At 47.1% G+C, this 22,668-nt stretch overlaps 1 protein-coding gene across 1 annotated transcript in view; it reads left to right on the top strand.

Annotated features, from left to right (window-relative positions):
• Window positions 1-22,668, top strand: part of GRIN3B (glutamate ionotropic receptor NMDA type subunit 3B) — a gene marked incomplete at its 5' end in the record, with an annotated part of 67,323 nt that overhangs the window by 30,973 nt on the left and 13,682 nt on the right. The window contains 3 exons of the mRNA XM_081958370.1: window positions 16,552-17,147; window positions 18,595-18,883; window positions 21,637-22,398. Of these exons, the coding sequence (XP_081814496.1) occupies window positions 16,552-17,147; window positions 18,595-18,883; window positions 21,637-22,398 (1,647 nt within the window). The remainder of the gene's footprint in view (window positions 1-16,551; window positions 17,148-18,594; window positions 18,884-21,636; window positions 22,399-22,668) is intronic.

The following is a 22,668-nucleotide window of genomic DNA, read 5'->3' as shown; positions in this document are numbered from 1 at the left end:
GTGTGGAAGGAATGGGGATTTTGCAGTATCCTTGCCCTGGAGTGTGGAGGGAATGGGGATTTTGCAGTATCCTTCCCCTGGAGTGTGGAGGGAATGGGGATTTTGTAGTATCCTTGCCCTGGAGTGTGGAAGGAATGGAGATTTTGCAGTATCCTTCCCCTGGAGTGTGGAAGGAATGGGGATTTTGCAGTATCCTTGCCCTGGAGTGTGGAGGGAATGGAGATTTTGCAGTATCCTTCCCCTGGAGTGGGAAGGGAATAGGGATTTTGCAGTATCCTTCCCCTGGAGTGTGGAGGGAATGGGGATTTTGCAGTATCCTTCCCCTGGAGTGTGGAGGGAATGGAGATTTTGCAGTATCCTTGCCCTGGAGTGTGGAGGGAATGGGGATTTTGCAGTATCCTTGCCCTGGAGTGTGGAAGGAATGGGGATTTTGCAGTATCCTTGCCCTGGAGTGTGGAGGGAATGGGGATTTTGCAGTATCCTTCCCCTGGAGTGTGGAGGGAATGGGGATTTTGTAGTATCCTTGCCCTGGAGTGTGGAAGGAATGGAGATTTTGCAGTATCCTTGCCCTGGAGTGTGGAAGGAATGGGGATTTTGCAGTATCCTTCCCCTGGAGTGTGGAGGGAATGGGGATTTTGTAGTATCCTTGCCCTGGAGTGTGGAGGGAATGGAGATTTTGCAGTATCCTTCCCCTGGAGTGTGGAAGGAATGGGGATTTTGCAGTATCCTTGCCCTGGAGTGTGGAGGGAATGGAGATTTTGCAGTATCCTTGCCCTGGAGTGTGGAGGGAATGGGGATTTTGCAGTATCCTTGCCCTGGAGTGTGGAAGGAATGGGGATTTTGCAGTATCCTTGCCCTGGAGTGTGGAGGGAATGGGGATTTTGCAGTATCCTTCCCCTGGAGTGTGGAGGGAATGGGGATTTTGTAGTATCCTTGCCCTGGAGTGTGGAAGGAATGGAGATTTTGCAGTATCCTTCCCCTGGAGTGTGGAAGGAATGGGGATTTTGCAGTATCCTTGCCCTGGAGTGTGGAGGGAATGGAGATTTTGCAGTATCCTTCCCCTGGAGTGGGAAGGGAATAGGGATTTTGCAGTATCCTTCCCCTGGAGTGTGGAGGGAATGGGGATTTTGCAGTATCCTTGCCCTGGAGTGTGGAGGGAATGGAGATTTTGCAGTATCCTTGCCCTGGAGTGTGGAGGGAATGGGGATTTTGCAGTATCCTTGCCCTGGAGTGTGGAAGGAATGGGGATTTTGCAGTATCCTTGCCCTGGAGTGTGGAGGGAATGGGGATTTTGCAGTATCCTTCCCCTGGAGTGTGGAGGGAATGGGGATTTTGTAGTATCCTTGCCCTGGAGTGTGGAAGGAATGGAGATTTTGCAGTATCCTTCCCCTGGAGTGTGGAAGGAATGGGGATTTTGCAGTATCCTTGCCCTGGAGTGTGGAGGGAATGGGGATTTTGTAGTATCCTTGCCCTGGAGTGTGGAGGGAATGGAGATTTTGCAGTATCCTTCCCCTGGAGTGGGAAGGGAATAGGGATTTTGCAGTATCCTTCCCCTGGAGTGTGGAGGGAATGGGGATTTTGTAGTATCCTTGCCCTGGAGTGTGGAGGGAATGGGGATTTTGCAGTATCCTTGCCCTGGAGTGTGGAGGGAATGGGGATTTTGCAGTATCCTTCCCCTGGAGTGGGAAGGGAATAGGGATTTTGCAGTATCCTTGCCCTGGAGTGTGGAGGGAATGGGGATTTTGTAGTATCCTTGCCCTGGAGTGTGGAGGGAATGGAGATTTTGCAGTATCCTTCCCCTGGAGTGGGAAGGGAATAGGGATTTTGCAGTATCCTTCCCCTGGAGTGTGGAGGGAATGGGGATTTTGTAGTATCCTTGCCCTGGAGTGTGGAGGGAATGGGGATTTTGCAGTATCCTTGCCCTGGAGTGTGGAGGGAATGGGGATTTTGTAGTATCCTTGCCCTGGAGTGTGGAGGGAATGGAGATTTTGCAGTATCCTTCCCCTGGAGTGGGAAGGGAATAGGGATTTTGCAGTATCCTTCCCCTGGAGTGTGGAGGGAATGGGGATTTTGTAGTATCCTTGCCCTGGAGTGTGGATGGAATGGGGATTTTGCAGTATCCTTGCCCTGGAGTGTGGAGGGAATGGGGATTTTGCAGTATCCTTCCCCTGGAGTGGGAAGGGAATAGGGATTTTGCAGTATCCTTCCCCTGGAGTGTGGAGGGAATGGGGATTTTGTAGTATCCTTGCCCTGGAGTGTGGAGGGAATGGGGATTTTGTAGTATCCTTGCCCTGGAGTGTGGAGGGAATGGAGATTTTGCAGTATCCTTCCCCTGGAGTGTGGAGGGAATGGGGATTTTGTAGTATCCTTGCCCTGGAGTGTGGAAGGAATGGGGATTTTGTAGTATCCTTGCCCTGGAGTGTGGAGGGAATGGGGATTTTGTAGTATCCTTGCCCTGGAGTGTGGAGGGAATGGAGATTTTGCAGTATCCTTCCCCTGGAGTGGGAAGGGAATAGGGATTTTGCAGTATCCTTCCCCTGGAGTGTGGAGGGAATGGGGATTTTGCAGTATCCTTGCCCTGGAGTGTGGAGGGAATGGGGATTTTGCAGTATCCTTGCCCTGGAGTGTGGAGGGAATGGGGATTTTGCAGTATCCTTCCCCTGGAGTGTGGAGGGAATGGGGATTTTGTAGTATCCTTGCCCTGGAGTGTGGAAGGAATGGAGATTTTGCAGTATCCTTCCCCTGGAGTGTGGAAGGAATGGGGATTTTGCAGTATCCTTGCCCTGGAGTGTGGAGGGAATGGGGATTTTGTAGTATCCTTGCCCTGGAGTGTGGAGGGAATGGAGATTTTGCAGTATCCTTCCCCTGGAGTGGGAAGGGAATAGGGATTTTGCAGTATCCTTCCCCTGGAGTATACTCTCTAAGCAGTTTACAGAGTCAGCCTATTACCCCCAACAATCTGGGTCCTCATTTTACCAACTCGGAAGGATGGAAGGCTGAGTCAACATTTAGGCTGTTGAGATTCGAACTGCCAAATTGCAGTCATACGGCAGTCAGCAGAAGTATCCTGCAGTACTGCATTCTAACCACTGAGCCACCACAGCTCTTACACTGGAAGATGACTATCATGTCACCCGCTAGTCCTTCTTTTCTCTAGACTGGCCATACCCAAATCGTGCACCCGTTCTTCATATGTTTTTGTCTCCAGGCCTTTAGCCATCTTACTTGCTCTTCTTTGCACTTTTTCCAAAGTCTTTTTCGTAATGTGGTGACCAAAACTGGATGCAGTATTCCAGGTGTGTCCTTACTTTATAAAGCGGTACTAATACTTCATGTGATTTTGATTCTACGCTTCTGTTTATACAACCAAGGATTGTCTTGGCTTTTGGGGCTAATTGGTTGGCTTGATTATCGAAATGCATTAAACCCTTCTTCCACTTGTTCTTTTATTTCTAACACACCAGTGTTTCTCAACCCCAGCAGCATTAACACGTGTGGATTCGAACTCCCAGAATTCCCCAGTCAACACACTAGCTGGTGGATTCTGGGAGTTAAAATCCATACCACATCTTAAAATGGCTGAGATGGCACAAAACTATAACAATCCTCTTCTCTCCCTCTCTTCGATACTCCGGGAATGTCCATCTCAGTTTTCTGCTGAAACTTCATCCCTGGCCTAAATAAACCGAATTTATTCATAGCTTATTCTGTTACCTTTTTTTTTTCATTCTGTTCTCCTCTATGGAAATTTCACAGTCTAATTTTAACGTGGGAGATCCCTTAGGAGCAAGTAACGCTTCATCGACCCTCTGATGGATCTGTTGATGTTTCCGTTTGTGTTATGTATATTCCAACTTTTGCTCGGGAGCTCTTGCTGAGAGTGAGACTTTTTAGTCAAATAAGGAGATTGATACCGCTGCGTTAGGAGGTGTCTTCAATCCAGGAGGTTGAAATATATATATATATATATAAAATCAAGGTTGGAACTGAATATGCAATGCAGGAAAGCCCTTATCTGCTTGGTAGGCATACGGAATGACCTTGATTTATAACAGAGCTTCCTAAAACTTGGGTAAATTACAGATAGTTCTCGACGTACAACCACTCATTTGGTGACCGATCAAAGTTGCAACGTCACTGAAAAAAAGTGACTTCTGTTTTTCACACTTATGACCGTTTGCAGCGACCTGTGATCAGAATTCAGATGCTTGGGAATTGGTTCGTGTTTATGACTGTTTCATTCTCCAAGGGTTATGTGATCCCCTTTTGTGACCTTCTTAGAAGCAAAATCAATTGAGATGATGAACGGAACTGGGCATGGCTACTCTAGTGAAGAGAAGGACCAGGGGAGACATGATAGCAGGGGTCCAATATTTGAGGGGCTGCCACAGAGAGGAGGGGGTCAAGCTATTTTCCAAGGCACCCGAAGGCCAGACAAGGAATAATGGGTGGAAACACCATTGAGAGATTCAACCTGGAAATAAGGAGAAATTTTCGGACAGTGAGAGCAATCAACCAACAGAACAGAAGCTGCCTTCGGAGGTTGTGGGAGCTTCATCATTGGAAGCTGTCAGGAAGGGATTGGACTGCCATTTGTCAGAAATGGTGTAGGGTGTCCTGCTTGAGCGGGGGGTTGGACTAGATGACCTATAAGGTCCCTTCCAATTCTGTTACTCTGTTAATGGGGAAGCTGAATACAACTGCAATGATTCACTTAACAACTACGGGAAGAAAGTTGCAAAACTCACTTAACAATGTCTCATTTAACAACAGAAATGTTGGGCTGAATTGTGGTTGTAAGACAAAAGATACTTCTATCCGAAATTGAGTAAAAGTGGTTTTTCCTTGGGTCGTGGCGACAACCCATTACCAGGGAAATAGCAGGGAAATTTAAATTAATTTAAAGATTACCATGTGTATTAAAATATATATAAAATAGCTCTTGAAGTATTCCCATGAAGATGAAACTTGGTGAGATTAGCAATGGTAATTTGTTGTAATGGTATAAAATCCATTCAATGATAATTAGTTTTATAATACAGCTAGTCCTCAAATTACGATAATTGGTTTAATGGCCGTTCAAAGATATGGCAGTTCTGAGGGAAAGGACTTACATCTGAGCCTTGAAGTTCAATAGGACTTTCTGATCAGTGGTTTTGGGTAATGAAGCCAGCCATATGGGCTGGGGGCTTCTGGGAGTTGAAGTTTTCTCATCTTCTGGTTGCCAAGGTTGAGAAACATTATTTTAAGGGAAGGGCAGACAATCATGTGGGGTTTGGGGGGTGGGGGGTGTTCTGACCGAGGCTTCCCAAGAGCATGAAGCAAACTCCTTGACAAAAACCCTTTTTATTAACTGACTGTGAATTCTGCTCATTCACTTCCAGCAAAGTCTTTCAAGGGAGGATTTACAGTCACAGACCTTATCTGGCTTGGAGAGCTGCCAGGCCGATAGCTGCAAAACTTGGCAAGGAGTCTCGGAGAGTCACAAACCAATTAAGCAAATGGATTAAGTGAACTAATTGTCTCCTGCAAACTCCACTCCTCTTTTATTTCCTCTGGGAGGGGTCATTTATTGTCTACCTGTTGCCTTACTTCCAAGTCAACCCCTGTTCCTTAGCTGTTCCCTTCATCTGGCAACTCTGTGCATGCGCACACTGGGAACAGGCTCCAGCTGTTCTTCTGCCTCACTGATGTCTGACTGAAGGCAGCTGATAACTGGCATACAGCCCTGTCTCCTTCTCTGCCTCCGACCCTGAGCCCTCATCAGAGCCTTCCCCAGACTCCAGGACTGGCTCATGTTCCTCCCCAACCTCCTCAGTGTCCGAATCTGCTGCCAGCTCAGTCTGCCATACTAGATGAAACAAAGATTGAAATAGATAGCAGGTACCGTAGGTGTTTCTCGTATCTGCGAGATGTGGGGGGTTGTTGGGTTTTGGGCCACCTGCACCTGGAAATTGCCAGATTGGAGGCATTTTCCTTTGTTTTTACAAATGTGTTAGCCTAAGTTAGCCTTTGCACAAAAGTTGCCCTGCATTTCATGTCTGTGTGTACTAATATTAGCAATTCAAAGAGGGCTTTATAGGTTGGTTTGCTTGCACTCATGTCAGGAGTGCTGAGGCGCTTCTGGGTTGAAAGTATTAGCCAGTGACTTCACCGGTGCCCGGGGGATGCCCAGTTGACTGCTCCTTTCATGTCTCTAGCAGGAGCTGGAACAAAGGATGGGAACTCCCCCACCTCACAGCAGCACTCCGATCTCGAACGTGGTCTTACTAACCTCCATCCCAGCATCCTAACCACGCGGGCCACCATCAGTTGGTGATGTTGGTGGAAATAAAGGACTGTTGTAGAGGATCATGGTTGTGAAGGACCATGCCTCCTCTAATAAGGTTTGCCTGGACCAGCTTCCGAATTTTCTGCAAACTGCAAAGGCCACACCTCATCTGTGCTTTGTTGGACTCATTTATTTCCACAAAGGCTTGTCCTGTTTGCCTGCACTGAACCAGAAATGGCTGTGTACTGAGAGTCCTTGACTTACGACCACAAGAAACACCAGAATTTCTGTTGCTAAGAAGGGCAATTGTTAAATGAGTGATTTTGCCATTGTTGTTAACTGAATCACTACAGTTGTTAAGTGAATCACGCAGTCGTTAAGCAAATCTATTCCCCCCCCCCCCATTAATTTTGCTTATTGAAAGCTAGCTGGGAATATCCTAAATATCAATGAAATGACACTGTGATTCTGCAACCGTTATAAATACATGCAGGTTGCCAAACACCAAAATTCTGATCACGTGACTATGGGATGCTGCAATGGTCATAAGTGCAAGTCACTTTTTTCAGTGGCTGTTGCAATTTCACTTATCGAGTGGTTGTAATTTACGACTGCCTGTATGTTAAAGCCGGGATGTTGGACAATCACAAATAGATCATAAAGCAGTTAGGGGCAGCATTGCGAGTCCATTGAAAACAATGTTGTCATTCTGATATGTCTGGGCTTGAGAAATTGCCACAAATACATTGACACGAGCAGGGGTGTCAAACTCGATTTCATTGAGGGCCACATCAGGGTGGTGTTTGACCTCAGGGCGAGGCGAGGTGGCCAGGGTGGGCGTGGCCAGCTCGACATCACTGGTGTCGGAGGCGCCTATGGTGGCCCGAGTGTGAAGGAGGGGAAGTTTCCCCCCACCTTCAATTAATGAGGTGCGGATCACAGCCCCTCCAAGAAGCATATCTCTGAATAAACAATAAATAAAACCCGAGAACATGTTCTAATGAAAACAACTTTAATATGAAATAAAAATAAATCTTACTATCTAAACCAGTGATGGCGAACCTATGGCAACCGTGCCACAAGTGGCACGCGGAGCCATTTGTCAGGGCACGCGAGGCGCTGCCCTGTCAGCTGGCCAGCGCGCATGCGTGCGCTGGCCAGCTGAGTTCACCTTTTTAAAAGCTATTTCTCGCCCTCCCCAGGCTCCAGAGGCTTTATAGGAGCGTGAGGAGGGCGAAAAGAGTCACTTCCGGTTTGCTCGGAGGGTGGTTTTAAGCGCTCCGAAGGTGTCTCAGGGAAGCCTCCGGACGGTCCCTGAAGCCTCCGGGGGGGTGGGGGAGGCTCTTTTCGCCCTCCCCAGGCTACTATAAAGCCTCTGGAGCCTGGGGAAGGCGAAAAAAGCATGTAAAAATGGGGGGGCGCGCGTTGTGCGCACATGCGCAGTGGGAGGTCACGCATTGCATTATGGGTGCGGCACGCCCGCACACCACCCCCTGCGCTCCCCCCACTTGTGGCACGCGAGCCAAAAAAGGTTCGCCGTCGCTGATCTAAACCTTACATTTTGGCAAGAGCAATTGTCGCCCACCTCCTTCGGCAGGCAAACGGAAGATCAGAAGGAAAGTACAAGAATGTGTGAAGAATGTGTGACGTATTAGGAAAATATGCGCAGTAAATCATTGTCAGATAAGAGAAACATTTCTACAGGATAACTCAGAATATAAGCTCAATTGACAAACAAATTAACGTAGTGACACCGAGCGCTCTGCCAACGAAAATGGGCTCCCAAGCTCCGTTTTCAGCTGCAACAGCCTCCTGCAACCCTCTGCCAGCGAAAACAGAGATCGCGGGCAAAGGCACCGCAGGCCAATCTTCGCTGTTTCCAGGACAGCCTCACGGGCCAGACCTAAGCACCCCCATTGGGTGGATCCGGCCCTTGGACCTTGAGTTTTACACCCGTGCTGTAAAACAGGGGTGGTGAATTATGTGTCAGGCCTGTAGCTATCTTTTCTTTTCGATCTTTGGCCTGCCCCACTTTCTATTATTCTATTATGCCTTTTCTATTGTGGGAAAATGAGAGGGGAGGGTTGTATGGTTAGATGCTATGTAGCCAAAACAAAATTCATTTCTAGAAAGCCAAGGTCATCCTTTGTCTCTACACCTCTGCACCTGACTGGAACTGGATGGGTGGAGCTGCCAACATGGCAGTGGAAGATTGGACCATGTGATGGGATTGTGGGTGTGGGGCAAGATCTTGAACTTTCAACTGGGTGGGGAAAACCCGGAAGCTTTCAGATTCGGGTTTTCCCAGATGTGCCAATATGGCTCTCTTAAAAAATTGGAACTTTGAGCAATACTTTGCCTCGGACTCCGATTTAATTTTGGATGCTATTTGGAACCCTGACATTAAGGCCTCTTTAGGACCTGTGGACTTCAACTCCCAGAATTCCTGAGCCGGCTGGCTCAGGAATTTTGGGAGTTGAAGTCCACAGGTCCTCAAGGGTCCATAGTTCCCTACTGTAGAGAGTCAGAGGTTAGCTGAAGCTGGGAGAAGATTCACGCCATCGAGATGGGCAGGAATCATTGAATACTCTAAACACATAAAGTTGTTTGTCAGGCTGCCGAAGGAGTTAATGACTTGGCAAGTTCGTGTTTGAAATATTGGATTGACCTACAAGGAAGAGTACAACGTAATTACCTGCATAGCAGAAGACGAAGGTGTTGCAACGCTGCATGATTTGGCACACACAACCCCTTACGTTCCAAAACGGGTCATCCTTCCTGGATGGCTCAGTCATTGAGATGCTCCAACGGAGGAGACCTGTTTAGCAGGATGACTTCTCCGTGAAAATGGTGCATCTCTGTTTCCTTCCAATTCCAGATTTTGCCACTTGATAATCCGTAAGGGTTGTTTAAAAAGGGTTTTTTCCCTGTATCCTTTTCGTTTCCTTACTCAAAAGGCTGCCTCGATTAGTGTCACGATCAATAGAATGGCGATGGGGACCATGACGATGGACGCTTTTTTTTTAATGTCTTCAACATGAAATATTTGCATTTGTAAAAAAATATATAAGAATAGCCTTCCTGGATGAAGCTGAGGCCTCTCTAAGGCCAGCATTTTATCTGGCCAATCTGAGGCTTCTCAAGAAATGGAGTTTTGTCCCTTCTCTGTTATTGCTTCCTTGCAACGGATATTTGAAGTCATGTCACCCCACCGCAATTTAGTGATTGAATCTTCAAGACAGACAGCCTGTCCTCTATAAATTTATTCAGCTTTTTGTTTGCAGGTGTCATCCTATCTTGTGGAAATGAGTTCCATGGGCCCAGTCCTTTGCTTGGCCTGTTTTATCTCTCTTTCCAGAATAGAGTAGAGTAGAGTAGAGTAGAGTAGAGTAGAGTAGAGTAGAATAGAATAGAATAGAATAGAATAGAATAGAATAGAATAACAGAGTGGGAAGGGACCTTGGAGGTCTTCTAGTCCAACCCCCTGCCTAGGCAGGAAACCCTAGGCAGGAAACCCTACAACACTACAGACAAATTGTTATCCAACATCTTCTTAAAGACTCCCAGTGTTGGGGCATTCACAGCTTCTGGAGGCAAGCTGTTCCACTGATTAATTCTTCTAACTGTCAGGAAATTTCTCCTCAGTTCTAAGTTGCTTCTCTCCTTGATTAGTTTCCACCCATTGCTTCTTGTTCTACCCTCAGGTGCCTTGGAGAATAGTTTGACTCCTTCTTCTTTGTGGCAACCCCTGAGATACTGGAACACTGCTATCATGTCTCCCCTAGTCCTTCTTTTCATTAAACTAGACATACCCAGTTCCCGCAACCGTTCTTCATATGTTGTAGTCTCCAGTCCCCTAATCCTCTTTGTTGCTCTTCTCTGCACTCTTTCTAGAGTCTCCACATCTTTTTTACATCGTGGCGACGAAAACTGAATGCAGTATTCCACGTGTCGCCTTACCAAAGCAGTATATTATCCAATCCAATTGGATTCATTGTGTGGGAAACCACCACCCCTCCGAAAAGAATGAAATATTTTGAGGAATATTAAAAAGAGACAATTATATTTCCCAAAGGGAAAAATTGGAAAAACATGTTTTTTTCAGAGGCAGAAAGCAATCCAGCTTTTAGAAATGCAGATTTGGTAATCAAGACAGGATATTTTGAAACAAAGGCAGAATGGTAGGGTTAGAAACAGCCATCACTCAAGATCCAACACAGGACAAAGCCATTAAGCAACAATAGGAATTATTGCATCAATCCTCAGAGCAGTCCAAACCTCAACCAAACGTAGCTCAGACAAACACCTAGGATTTGTACTTTGGCTATAGAGGCAGCTATGACCCCTACATAATCCCTACATGGCCCTATGGGAGTCTGACAACAACCAATAGAACATCATGTTCTTGCACAGGAACAGGAAGCTCAAATGCAAAGCCCAAAAGAAGGTATAAACCCCCCCCCCCAACACTCTCATGTGGTCAGCTGCCCAGAACCCATGTGTTTCTACATCATCATTAAACCATCTTTCCAATCAGCCTTCATTTTTCCCGTGTCTTTCTCCCGGCTTGGAACTGAACTAGATGGACATTTATCCCAACAATGGGATGACTTTTATCATTCACGCTTGGAGACAGGAATAAACCTTTTTCCTGACCTGTGTTCTCTTTTTCTTACATCTCCAGTACGGGCTGCCAAACCCCAAGTGACCCTTAGAGGGCAGCAGAGAGAGAGAGAGAGAGAGAGAGAGAGTTTTCTCTGCATCTCTTGGCCACAAGTAAAAAGTCCCAAATATTTGCAGCCTGGATGTGGTTGCCTTATCCATATCAAGGATGGCTTTATTCATCTCAAACATACCTCCCCACAGTGGCCTCTTTTCCAAGCTAAAGAACCCCAAACGTTTTTCAGTTTCAGTTTATTAAATTTATAAACCGCCCCCTCTCCCCAAGGGGACTCGGGGCGGTGTACAGACAGAAATAAAATACACAATAAACAACAGAAATACAAAACTCCAGACAAATAAATTCAACAAAGAGTCTGTACAGTAATCATAAATTAACTAATAATTAAAACCAATTAAAATACCCCAAAATTTAAAATTTAAAATACCAGCCAGGAAGGTCGGGATTAGATTATGGTTATGATTATGGTTGGGACAGGCCAGCTAATTGGAACAGGTGGGTCTTGAGTTTCTGTCGGAAGGAGCGGAGATCAGCAGTAATTCTAATATCAGGGGGGAGGTCGTTCCAGAGGGTTGGGCCCATCACAGAGAAGGCCATACTCCTGGGCACCGCCCGCTGGCATTGCTTAGCGGATGGTACCTGGAGAAGTCCCTCTCTGTGAGAGCGAATTGGTCGTAGGGATGTATGGGGTAGAATGCGATCCCGCAAATAACTAGGTCTCATAGAAAACCGGAGCACTCTAGACAGGGGTGGGCTTCAAAAATTGCAGCAATAGGTTCGTTCCCCATTGCTGGGTGGGTGTGGCCTAGTTCGCCTGCTGCACCATGGTAGGGGAGGGTTGCCCGTCCCAGGCTCCGGAGGCTTTCCTTGAGCCTCTGGGAGGGCGAAAACTGCTTCCCCCGGGCTCTAGAGGACCTCCGGAGGCCGGACACAGGTCCGTTTCCAGACTTCGGGAACTTCCAGTAGGCCTGTTTTTCCTCCTCCCCGAGCCTCCGTGCACTTACCTGGCATGATGAACGGGCTGCATGGAAACTCCTGGGAGGGGAAGGGTGGGAGGGGTGGGCGTGGCCAGCCAGGGATTCCCCCAGCATTTGGGGATTCACCGAACTGGAGGTCATCTAGGCCAACCCCAACGCAGTATCCCAGATGTAAATATAGCTGTGATGGTGAACCTATGGCGCGCGTGCCACAGGTGGCATGCAGAGCCCTCTGTGGTGGCACGCGCGCCGTTGCCCCAGGTCAGATCTCCGTGCCGTTTCTTTCGTGAGTTTTTGTTTCCCTGCAAATGATGAAATAGACGCTCACGAAAGAAAAAGATCTTACCTCTTGCTGCGCTGCCGGTGTTGGGATTCCCTGCCTCCCACTGGCCAGCTGGTCTTCGGGTTTCTGGTGCGCATGCGTGCACGTCCATGTATGCGTGTGCACATCTGCGCATGCACACATACAGTTTGGGCATGTGCGGCCACGCAGTTTGGGCACTCGGTGTCTAAAAGGTTCACCATTACTGAAATATATGAACCATTTGCAGTGGCGGGTTTCAAACATTTTTAGAACCTCTTCTGTAGGTGTGGCCTGCTTTGTGGGAGTGGCTTGCCAGCCATGTGACTGAGTGGGAGTGGCTTGTTGGCCGTGTGACCGGGTGGAGGTGGCTTGCCAGCTGTGTGACTGGGTGGGCGTGGCCAACTTGTAAAATGTGGTGAAACTCACTTAACAACGCTCTTGCTTAGCAACCAAAATATTGGCTCAGAAACTCTGGCCTTTGAAGCACGCAAGTCTTAAAGCTGTCAAGTTACCAGACCCTTGCACCCCTAACCCTTTACACAAAAAAAACCCCAGGGGTGTTCAAACTTAACAGCTTTAAGACTTGTGGACTTCAACTCCCAGAATTCCTCCTCTCGCTCTTCATCTTGATAATGTGCGGACGGGCCGGGGGGAGGAGCTGGAAGCGGTTCTAAATGGCACGGTAGATTTGTGGAACCTCTTCTATAGAAGTGGTTAGAACTGTCAGGAACCCACCCCTGACCATTTGTATGAGGGCGATTCAATGTTGTCAGTTTGATTTTCTGTCCTTAGAGATCCCTGGTGTGGATTTTTTCTCCTCTTTTGCACATTGCCTGTCAGGTGCACGAAGCAGAGCGACGGATCAGAGCTGCTTCTTTATTGTTGCATGCCTATTGACAGGAATCTCAACAGACTGACTGCATTCTCTTGGGAAAAAAGCCAGACAAAGGTTTCAGGTCGGGTCTGCCTCGCTTCCCTCTGTGCAAGGAACTCTTAAGCTTTTTAGTCTCTTCACACCCTGCATTCTAGCTGGAGATTCTACCGCGTGGCCAACCACTTCACTGCTATCTGTTTGTTTTTGACTTGGTGGCCCCTCTAAGAGAAGGATGTAAATATAAACCCTATGGGATCCTTTCTGCTGGTTTCGGGGGGAAATTCCCTGCGACTGTCATAATGCCAAACCGGTTGCCAAGAGCCTAAATAATCATGTGGATGGCCACAACTTTGAAGACCAGCCCTAAATCTCCTCCTTCAGAGCCACCCTAATTTCAGATGGTCACTGAACAAGTGGTTATTAATGGAGGATAACCAATACTATTAGTTAAATAGTCAATGAAGAGGGATTCAAGTTATTCTCCAAAGCACCTGAAGGTAGAACAAGAAGCAATGGGTGGAAACTAATCAAGGAGAGAAGCAACTTAGAACTGAGGAGAAATTTCCTGACAGAACAATTAATCAGTGGAACAGATTGCCTCCAGAAGTTATGGATGCCCCAACACTGGAAGTCTTTAAGAAGATGTTGGATAGCCATTTATCTGAAGTGGTGTAGGGTTTCCTGCTTAAGCAGGAGGTTGGACTAGAAGACCTCCAAGGTCCCTTCCAACTCTGTTATTCTATTCTATTCTATTCTATTCTATTCGATGTTGTTATTTATTAAATTATGATCATGTAGTAAATGATGAGTGTCCATGAACGATCCAGGGCTTCATGAGACAGAGAGTTTGGTGGGGGGCTCTTTTAGAGGGTGATATGGAAATGGGGCTGCATCGTTCTTTTCTCGGGATCACGGCTGATCTCAAAATGAAATCAAATCAGCATCAGACTCGATGTCTACCCGCATAGGAGATCCCCAGAGAATTTCAGGGCTATAGACCAGGCTAAGAAATTACTATGCCAGCCTAGAAATAGACAGCGCAAACTGCTTCTATCTTTTGCCCAAAACTGGACTCAAGGGAGCTTTTAGCTTTATTTGAAATTCCACTTTTAGTTTTATTCTGATGGGAGACCTCTTTGGCGGGGCTGAATTTAAGCTTAGCTGCAGATGACTGCTGCCCTCTGGTGGCAGTTATCACATTTACAGGGTTGCCCCACTTCTGGTTTAAGCCTTCTCCTGCAGGTGGCTGTGGGGTTACGGATGGTACAGGGGGCCCAGCAGTGACCAACCCTCTTGGGACACTGCTGAGCAGAAACGAAGGAGGGCTTGTGATGCTGTCATCATTTGCAAAGTCATGCTTTTATCCACACCTGAATCTCAAAAACTCTTCATAAGGGTCAGGTAGGCTCCCCAGGATATCAGCTGTCCAATAATGGAATGGAGTGGAGTGGAATAGAATAAAGTAGAATAGAATAGAATAGAATAGTTGGAAGGGACCTTGGAGGTCTTCTAGTCCAACCTCCTGCTTAGGCAGGAAAGCCTATATCATTTCAGACAAATGTTGTCCAATCTCTTCTTTAAAACTTCCAGTGTTGGAGCATTTACAATTTCTGGAGGCAGGTTGTTCCACTGATTAATTGTTCTGTCAGGACATTTCTCCTTAGTTCTAAATTGCTTCTCTCCTTGATTAGTTTCCATCCATTACTTATTGTTGTACCCTCAGGTGCCTTGGAGAATAGTTTGACTCCCTCTTCTTTGTGGCAACCCCTGAGATATTGGAACAATGCTATCATGTCTCCCCTAGTCCTTCTTTCTCTTAAATTAAACATACCCAGTTCCTGCAACCGTTCTTCATATGTTTTAGTCTCCAGTCCCCTAATCATCTTTGTTGCTCTTCCCTGCACTCTTTCTAGAGTCTCCACATCTTTTTTATATGCGGAGTGGTACTTCCAAGTAGCTAAACAGACAAGGTTTGCAGTTCAGAAAACTTGGATTATCAGAAGCCTTTTAGTTTTGTTTATAAAGAGATTGGCCATCTATTTCTTCATTCATGTTTTCTCCCTTCCCTTCCCTTCCCTTCAGCTTCTGAAGCACACGTACACACGCAACTCTGCAGTTTCAAATGTTGAAACAGCCAATATAATCAATGAAAAAGATTACACTAGAAAAGCTGTAGGAACCCGTGGTGGAATGTAGAGTACAATCACCATTTCTGTTGTGAAACGTTTGTTAAAGAAGCTTTGCCCCATTTTTGAGACCATTCTTGCTACAGTTGTTAAGTGAATCCCTGCAGCTGATATGTTAGTAGCCCGGTTGTTAAGTGAATCTGGATTCCCCCATAGACTTTGCTTGTCAGAGGGTCACAAAAGGGGGGATCACATAACTCTGGGATGGCCATAAATGTGAACCAATTGCCAAGCATCTGACTTTTGATCCCCTGATCATGGAGATACTAAAAAGATCGTGACTGTGAACAAGGGTCCCAAGTCACTTTTTTTTCCTTTTTAAATACCGTATTTTTCAGAGTATAAGACGCACCTTTTTCCCTCAAAAAAGAGGCTGAAAATCTGGGTACGTCTGAATACAACATTTTTTTGCCTCCCAAAACTTCGCCCCTTCACGAAAATGGCCATGCATAGCCTTTAGGAGGCTTATTATAGTGCTCCTGGGAGCTGGGGAGGGCAGAAATGAGCAAAAAACAGCCTGTTTTTTTGCCCCCCCCCCCCAGCCCCCAGCAGCGCTCTATAAGCTTCCTAAAGGCAATCCATGCCCTTTTTTTGACAAAAAACGGGCGCGTTTTCGCAAAAAAAGGGGCGTTTTTGCTCGTTTTCGGCCCCAACCCACCCCCTAGGAGCACTCCAAGCCTCCTAAGGGCTATTCATGCCCTTTTTTTTGGAAAAAAGGGGACTGTTTTTGCAAAAAAAACCAGTTGTTTTGGGGAGGTTTGCAGAGTACAAAAACTTTTTAAAAAATTTTTCCTCTTCAAAACCTTATACTCTGAAAATTACGGTAGTTTTTAACTAAACATTTTAACCTTTAAAAACAGGAAAAAAAAACAAATACAGAAAAAAACATGACACACCTAACACTATAAAATAGTTTTATAGCCTTCTTTATCGGCTTACATATTTAGCTTTTATAGTTCTCTATTCTACATTGTCTTCCTTCCCGGTTTTAACATCTGTAATAGGGTAATCACAATTGTACTCACAGTATTAACCATAATAAATTTGTTCATATCTCCATTATATTTACATTACGGTCAATACTTCGATAGTAAAAAAAAAAGACTTCTATTTCCTGTTTTGGCTTCTGTTTTAAGTCACTTCTTTTCATGGCCGTTGTAAAGTTGAACGGTCCCTAAGTGAACTGCTGTAAGTCGAGGACTGCCTGATTCGTTTGCTTTTACTTTCTTTTCCCCCCACTCCTGGCTCCTTCTCGCAGAACCCCTTCCATCTCCACATGGACCAATGCGGCGACTTCGAGACTCTACTGGACCTGCTGGTCACCATCTTCCACGCCAACCGTTGGCAAGATGTCACGCTGGTTTTGTGCCAAGCCTGGGATGCCTCCTCCTTCATTGACCTCTGGACCAGCCACGCCCACCTGGAGAAGACGGCGGTGATTGACTTGAGCTTCCTGGACGAGAGAGAAGCGGCCCGCCACCTTCGGCGACACTTGGAGGAATACCGCGAATTGCCAGGCCCGGCTTTGCTTTTCGGCTGCAATGCTCCTTTCTCCCAGCTCATCTTCCGGATGGCGAAGGAGTTGGGGGTCACTCAGCAGTTCCACTGGATTTTGGGGCAACCCCAGAACGTGGATGAGCTCCAGACGGAGGGGCTGCCGTTAGGTCTTCTGGCCTTCGGGGAGGTGGACAGGCCCTCTCTGGAACACTTCATCCAGGATGCCATAGAGCTGGTGTCCCGTGCCATTTCCAGGGCTGTCTACATTCGGCCTGACCTCGCCCTCATCCAGAGCATGGTGAATTGCAATGACAAACACCTCGTGGACTCTGAATCCTCTGGTCTCTACCTTTCCCAGTGAGTAAGCGACTCTTTGATTTTTGCATCCATAAGAGTAACCGGGATGTGGTGGCTCAGTGGCTAAGACGCTGAGCTTGTCAATCAGACACGTCGGGAGTTCGGCGGTTCGAATCCCTAGCACCATGTAACGGAGTGAGCTCCCTTTCCTTGTCCCAGCTTCTGCCAACCTAGCAGTTCGAAAGCATGTAAAAATGCAAGTAGAAAAATAGGGACCACCTTTGGTGGGAAAGTAACAGCGTTCCGTGCGCCTTTAGCATTTAGTCATGCTGGCCACATGACCACGGAGACGTCTTCAGACAGCGCTGGCTTTTCGGCTTTGAAACAGAGATGAGCACCGCCCCCTAGAATCAGGAACGACTAGCACATATGTGCGAGGAGAACCTTTATGTTTATCTTAAGCGTAACCAATCTCTTCTCCCAAAATGCACACGTGTTTCTGTACAATTAAGCCCCAATATTGCCTTTGTTAAGCAAGGCAGTGGTTTCATGGGTTTTGCCCCATGTTACAACCTTTTTTACCAGAGTTATTAAGCAAATCAGTTGTTAAGTGAATCATGCGGTCATTAACCAAATCTGGCTTCGCGTTAGTAGTGAATATCAATAGGATGAGGGTGAAGGTTCGTTCTCCGAGCTTCTGGAGGCAAGTGGTTCCACTGATCAATTGTTCTAGCTATCTGGAAATTTCTCCTTAGTTCTAAGTTGCTTCTCTCCTTGATTAGTTTCCACCCATTGCTTCTTGTTCTACCCTCAGGTGCCTTGGAGAATAGCTTGACTCCCTCTTCTTTGTGGCAGCCCCTGGGATATTGGAAGACTGCTATCATGTCTCCCCTAGTCCTTCTTTTCATTAAACTAGACATACCCAGTTCCTGCAACCATTCTTCATATGTTTTAGCCTCCAGTCCCCTAATCATCTTTGTTGCTCTTCTCTGCACTCTTTCTAGAGTCTCCACATCTTTTCTACATGTAATCAAGGAGAGAACAATTCTAGAAACAAGGAGAAACTTCCTGACAATTAGAACAATTGATCAGTGAAATTAGACATTCCAAAATTCTGCGTGCTTCAACACTGGAGGTTTTAAAGAAAATGTTGGATAACCACGTGTCTGAAATGATATAGCAATAGCACTTAGACTTATATACCGCTTCACAGGGCTTGACAGCCCTGTCTAAGCGGTTGACAGAGTCAGCCTATGGCCCCCAACAATCTGGTTCTTCATTTTACCCACCTCAGAAAGATGGAAGGCTGAGTCAACCTTGAGCCTGGTGAGAATTGAACTGCCAAATTGCAGTCAGCAGAAGTAGCCTGCAGTACTGCATTCTAACCACTGCGCCACTGAGGCTCGTAGAGTTTCCTGCTTGAACAGAGGGTTGGGCTAGAAGACCTCCAAGGTCCCTGTTAACACGTGTTATTCTGATTCCTGCTTTTTTCTCTCCCTTCTTGCAGGTTTTTAGCCAACACATCTTTCCATGGCCAGACAGGCGAAGTCTTCGTGCACAACACATCTCACATCCACACTAAACGTCACTACAAAATCTGGAGCCTGCTGAGGGATTCGGTGGGCCGGCCCACGTGGGTGACGGTGGGCAGCTGGAAGGGGGGTGAAATGGAAGCGGAGGAGGGCAGCTGGCCGCAGCACCTGCAGCGCAACAACCAGGCTGAGGGGGGGAGCTTCTCACGCATGAAGCTGCGGGTGGTGACATTGGTGGAACACCCCTTTGTCTTCATCCGGGAGGTGCGTAGGTACACCGGGACATTGGGGGGGGGGCAGCTGCTGAGCAGAGCTGATTGTCTCACAGACGTTTCTCTTCTACAAAAATATAAAAGTGTGCAACGCCACAAGAGCAGTGGTGATTAGAATGCAGTATTGCAGGCTGCTTCTGCTGACTGCCGGCTGACTGCAATGTGGCAGTTCGAACCTCACCAGGCTCAAGGTCGACTCAGCCTTCCATCCTTCCGAGGTGGGTCAAATGAGGACCCAGATTGTTGGGGGCAATTAGGCTGTCTCTGTAAACCGCTTAGAGAGGGCTGTAAAAGCACTGTGAAGCGGTATATACCGTATTTTTCGGAGTATAAGATGTACCAAGATTTTGAAGAGGTTTTTTTTTTAAAAAAAAAAAAAGCTTTTGCACTCTGCAGACCTCCCAAATCCTTTGCACACCTCATTTTTTGTGAAAAACAGGGCATGAACAGAGTTAGGCCTGCAAAGTGCTCCTGGGGGCTGGGGGGGGGTTAAAAACGAGCAAAAACGGCCCATTTTCTTGCTCGTTTTTGCCCTCCCTAGCCCCCCGGGGCACTTTGCAGGCCTCCCAAAGCCTCTCCACGTTCATTTTTGTGAAGGGGGCAGGGTTTTGGGAGGCCAAAAATGCTGTATTCAGTGTATAAGATGCTCCCAGATTTTCACCCTCGGGGGGGGGGGGGATGGGGAAAGGTGCGTCTTATACTCAGAAAATTACGGTAAATCTAAGTGCTATTGCTAACATGGTTTGGTTAAATTGGCATTCTCCAGATGTGCAGATTATAGGTAGTCCTTGATTTACAGCCATTTGTTTAGTGACACTTTAGTGACAACAGCACTATGACGTATGACCATTTTTCATACTTACAACCGTTGCAGCATCCCCATGGTCAAAATTCAGGTGCTTGGCAATTGGTTCATATTTATGACCGTTGCAACGTCCCAGGTTCCTGTGATCCCCTTTTGTGACCTTCTGACAAGTAAAGTCATTCGCTTAACAACCGTCTTACTAACTTAACAGGAGCAGTGAGGCACTTAACAACTGCGGCAAGAAAGGTCGCAAAATGAGGCAGAACTCACTTAACAACTGTCTTGCTTAGCCACAGAAATTCTGGACTCAATTTGTGATTGTAAGTCGAGGTCTGCCTGTATAAGGTCCATTATCCACACACAGAAGATCATATTGGCTGGGAACAATGGATATTGTAGTCCTGCACATCCAGAGAGAGCAGGATGGGAAACATATACGTGTGACCTCTTTCTGCAATCTGCTGCAAATTGTGATGTGCCCCCAAAACATGGTGAAATGGGCATAGTTATGTTACCGTGCGCACTGCAGCCTTTCAGATGTGATCCCAACATTGCACAGAAATGTATGTACAGTAGGTAGTCCTCACTTACTAACCACTCGTTTTGCAATCGTTCATTTGCCTAATCTATTTTTAGGGAGCTCAGACTAAAAAAGATCTTGGCAGGACCTATCTAACAAAATGAAATTAAATGTAGAGAAAAGTAAAGTCTTACACTTAGGCAAGAAAAACCAAAAGTACACCTATAGGCTGGGTGAAACCAGGCTTAATAGCAGTGACTGTGAGAGAGATCTTGGGAGTCTTAGTGGACAACTACCTACTGTAAATATGAGCCAGCAGTCTGCAGCGGCAGCCAAAAAAGCCAATGCAATCCTAAATTGCATTAACAGAGGGATACATTCAAGATCAAGGGAGGTACTAATACCACGCTATAAAGCCTGAGTAAGACCACACCTAGAGTACTGCATCCTGTTTTGGTCACCACATCATAAAAATATGTTGAAACTCGAGAAAAAGTGCAGGGAAGAGCAACCAGGATGATTAGGGGACTGGAGACTAAAACATATGAAGAACGGTTGCAGGAACTGGGCATGGCTAGTCTAATGAAGAGAAGGACCAGGGGCAGTGGTGGGATTCAGCCAGTTCGCACCTATTTGGGAGAACCGGTTGTTAACTTTCTAAGCAGTCCGGAGAACCGGTTGTTGGAAGAAATCTCATTTTGTTTTTTTCCCCACTTTACAGGGCTAATCCTGCAAGGAAGGCAGGAAGGAAACATTCTGGTGTTGTTTCTAGCCTAATCTTTACTGCCCGGCTTACAGAAACTGCCTCTCCGGTTAACCCTTATTACATTGTAACAGCTAAGGCGAAGCGCCCATTGACATGAGTGACATAGAGTTGGCCACGCCCACTCAGTCACATGACCACCGAGCCACGCCTACCCAGCTGGTCATTAGGGCAGAGAACTGGTTGTTAAATTATTTTAATCCCGCCACTGACCAGGGGAGACATGACAGCAGTATTCCAATATTGGAGGGGCTGCCACAGAGAGGAGGGGGTCAAGCTATTTTCCAAAGCACGTGAAGGCCAGACAAGGAATAATGGATGGAAACTGAACAAGGAGAGATTCAACCTAGAAATAAGGAGGAACTTTCTGACAGTAAGAACAATCAACCCATGAAACAGCCTTTGGAAGTTGTGGGAGCTTCATCACTGGAAGCTTTCAAGAAGAGACTAGACTTCCATTTGTCAGAAATGATGTAGGGTCTCTTGCTTGGGCAGGGGGTTGGACTAGATGACCTACAAGGTCCCTTCCAACTCTGTTAATCTGTCAAGATTTGGAGGGTGTCAGGTTGGAGAAGGGTGATCTCCGTGTTTCTCCTGGCCAGCCCCTTTGATTTCCTGCTTGATATTCAAAAAGTTATTAACTGATGCTCTTTCCAGGTAGACGAAGAGGGCAACTGTCCAGCGGGGCAACTCTGCCTGGATCCTCACACCAACGACTCCTCCGTGCTCAACGCCCTCTTCGAGGAGCTGGATTCGGAGAACGGCTCTGTGCCCATGGAGTACCGGAAATGCTGCTATGGCTACTGCATTGACCTCTTGGAGAAGCTGGCCGAAGACTTGCCCTTCGACTTCGACCTCTACATCGTGGGCGACGGAAAGTACGGGGCTTGGAAGAACGGCCGCTGGACGGGGCTGGTAGGAGACCTCCTGAGTGGCACGGCCCACATGGCCGTGACGTCCTTCAGCATCAATTCGGCCCGGAGTCAAGTGATCGACTTCACCAGCCCTTTCTTTTCCACCAGCTTGGGCATCCTGGTGAGGATCCGGGACACGGCGTCGCCCATCGGGGCCTTCATGTGGCCGCTGCACTGGACCATGTGGGTGGGCATCTTCGTGGCTCTCCACATGACGGCCCTCTTCCTCACCTTGTACGAGTGGAAGAGCCCCTACGGCATGACGCCCCACGGCCGCAACCGTATAAAGATCTTCTCCTACTCCTCAGCCCTGAACCTCTGCTACGCCATCCTGTTTGGCCGCACTGTCTCCAGCAAGACACCCAAGTGCTGGACGGGCCGTTTCCTCATGAACCTCTGGGCCATCTTCTGCCTCTTGGTCCTCTCCAGCTACACAGCCAACTTGGCCGCAGTGATGGTGGGCGAAAAAACTTTTGAGGAACTCTCTGGGATTCATGATCCCAAGGTTGAACAAATACTTCTCTTTCTATGCCCTCCTTGCCCTTCTTTCACAGTGTCCTCCCCAGCCTCCTTGTCTTACTCAACTTCTTCTCCATCTTCTTCCTTTCCTCCAAATGTCTTATCTGTCTCTGCTTTGCCTGCGTCCCATAGTTGAGCTTGGCCTCCCCTCCATCTGCCTTCCAGCCTTGTGGATCGTTCCAAATAAGAACAATTGTGTTGCATGTAACCAAAGTGTCAACCCTGAAGCTGACCTGGCCGAAGCCATTTTGGAGCT

The sequence above is a fragment of the Natrix helvetica genome, assembly GCF_964273705.1.
Source record: "Natrix helvetica genome assembly, chromosome: 1".
NCBI classification, from domain to species: domain Eukaryota; kingdom Metazoa; phylum Chordata; class Lepidosauria; order Squamata; family Natricidae; genus Natrix; species Natrix helvetica.
The sequence above is the reverse complement of the archived record's forward strand: the minus strand, read 5'-3'. Positions and strand labels throughout refer to the sequence as shown.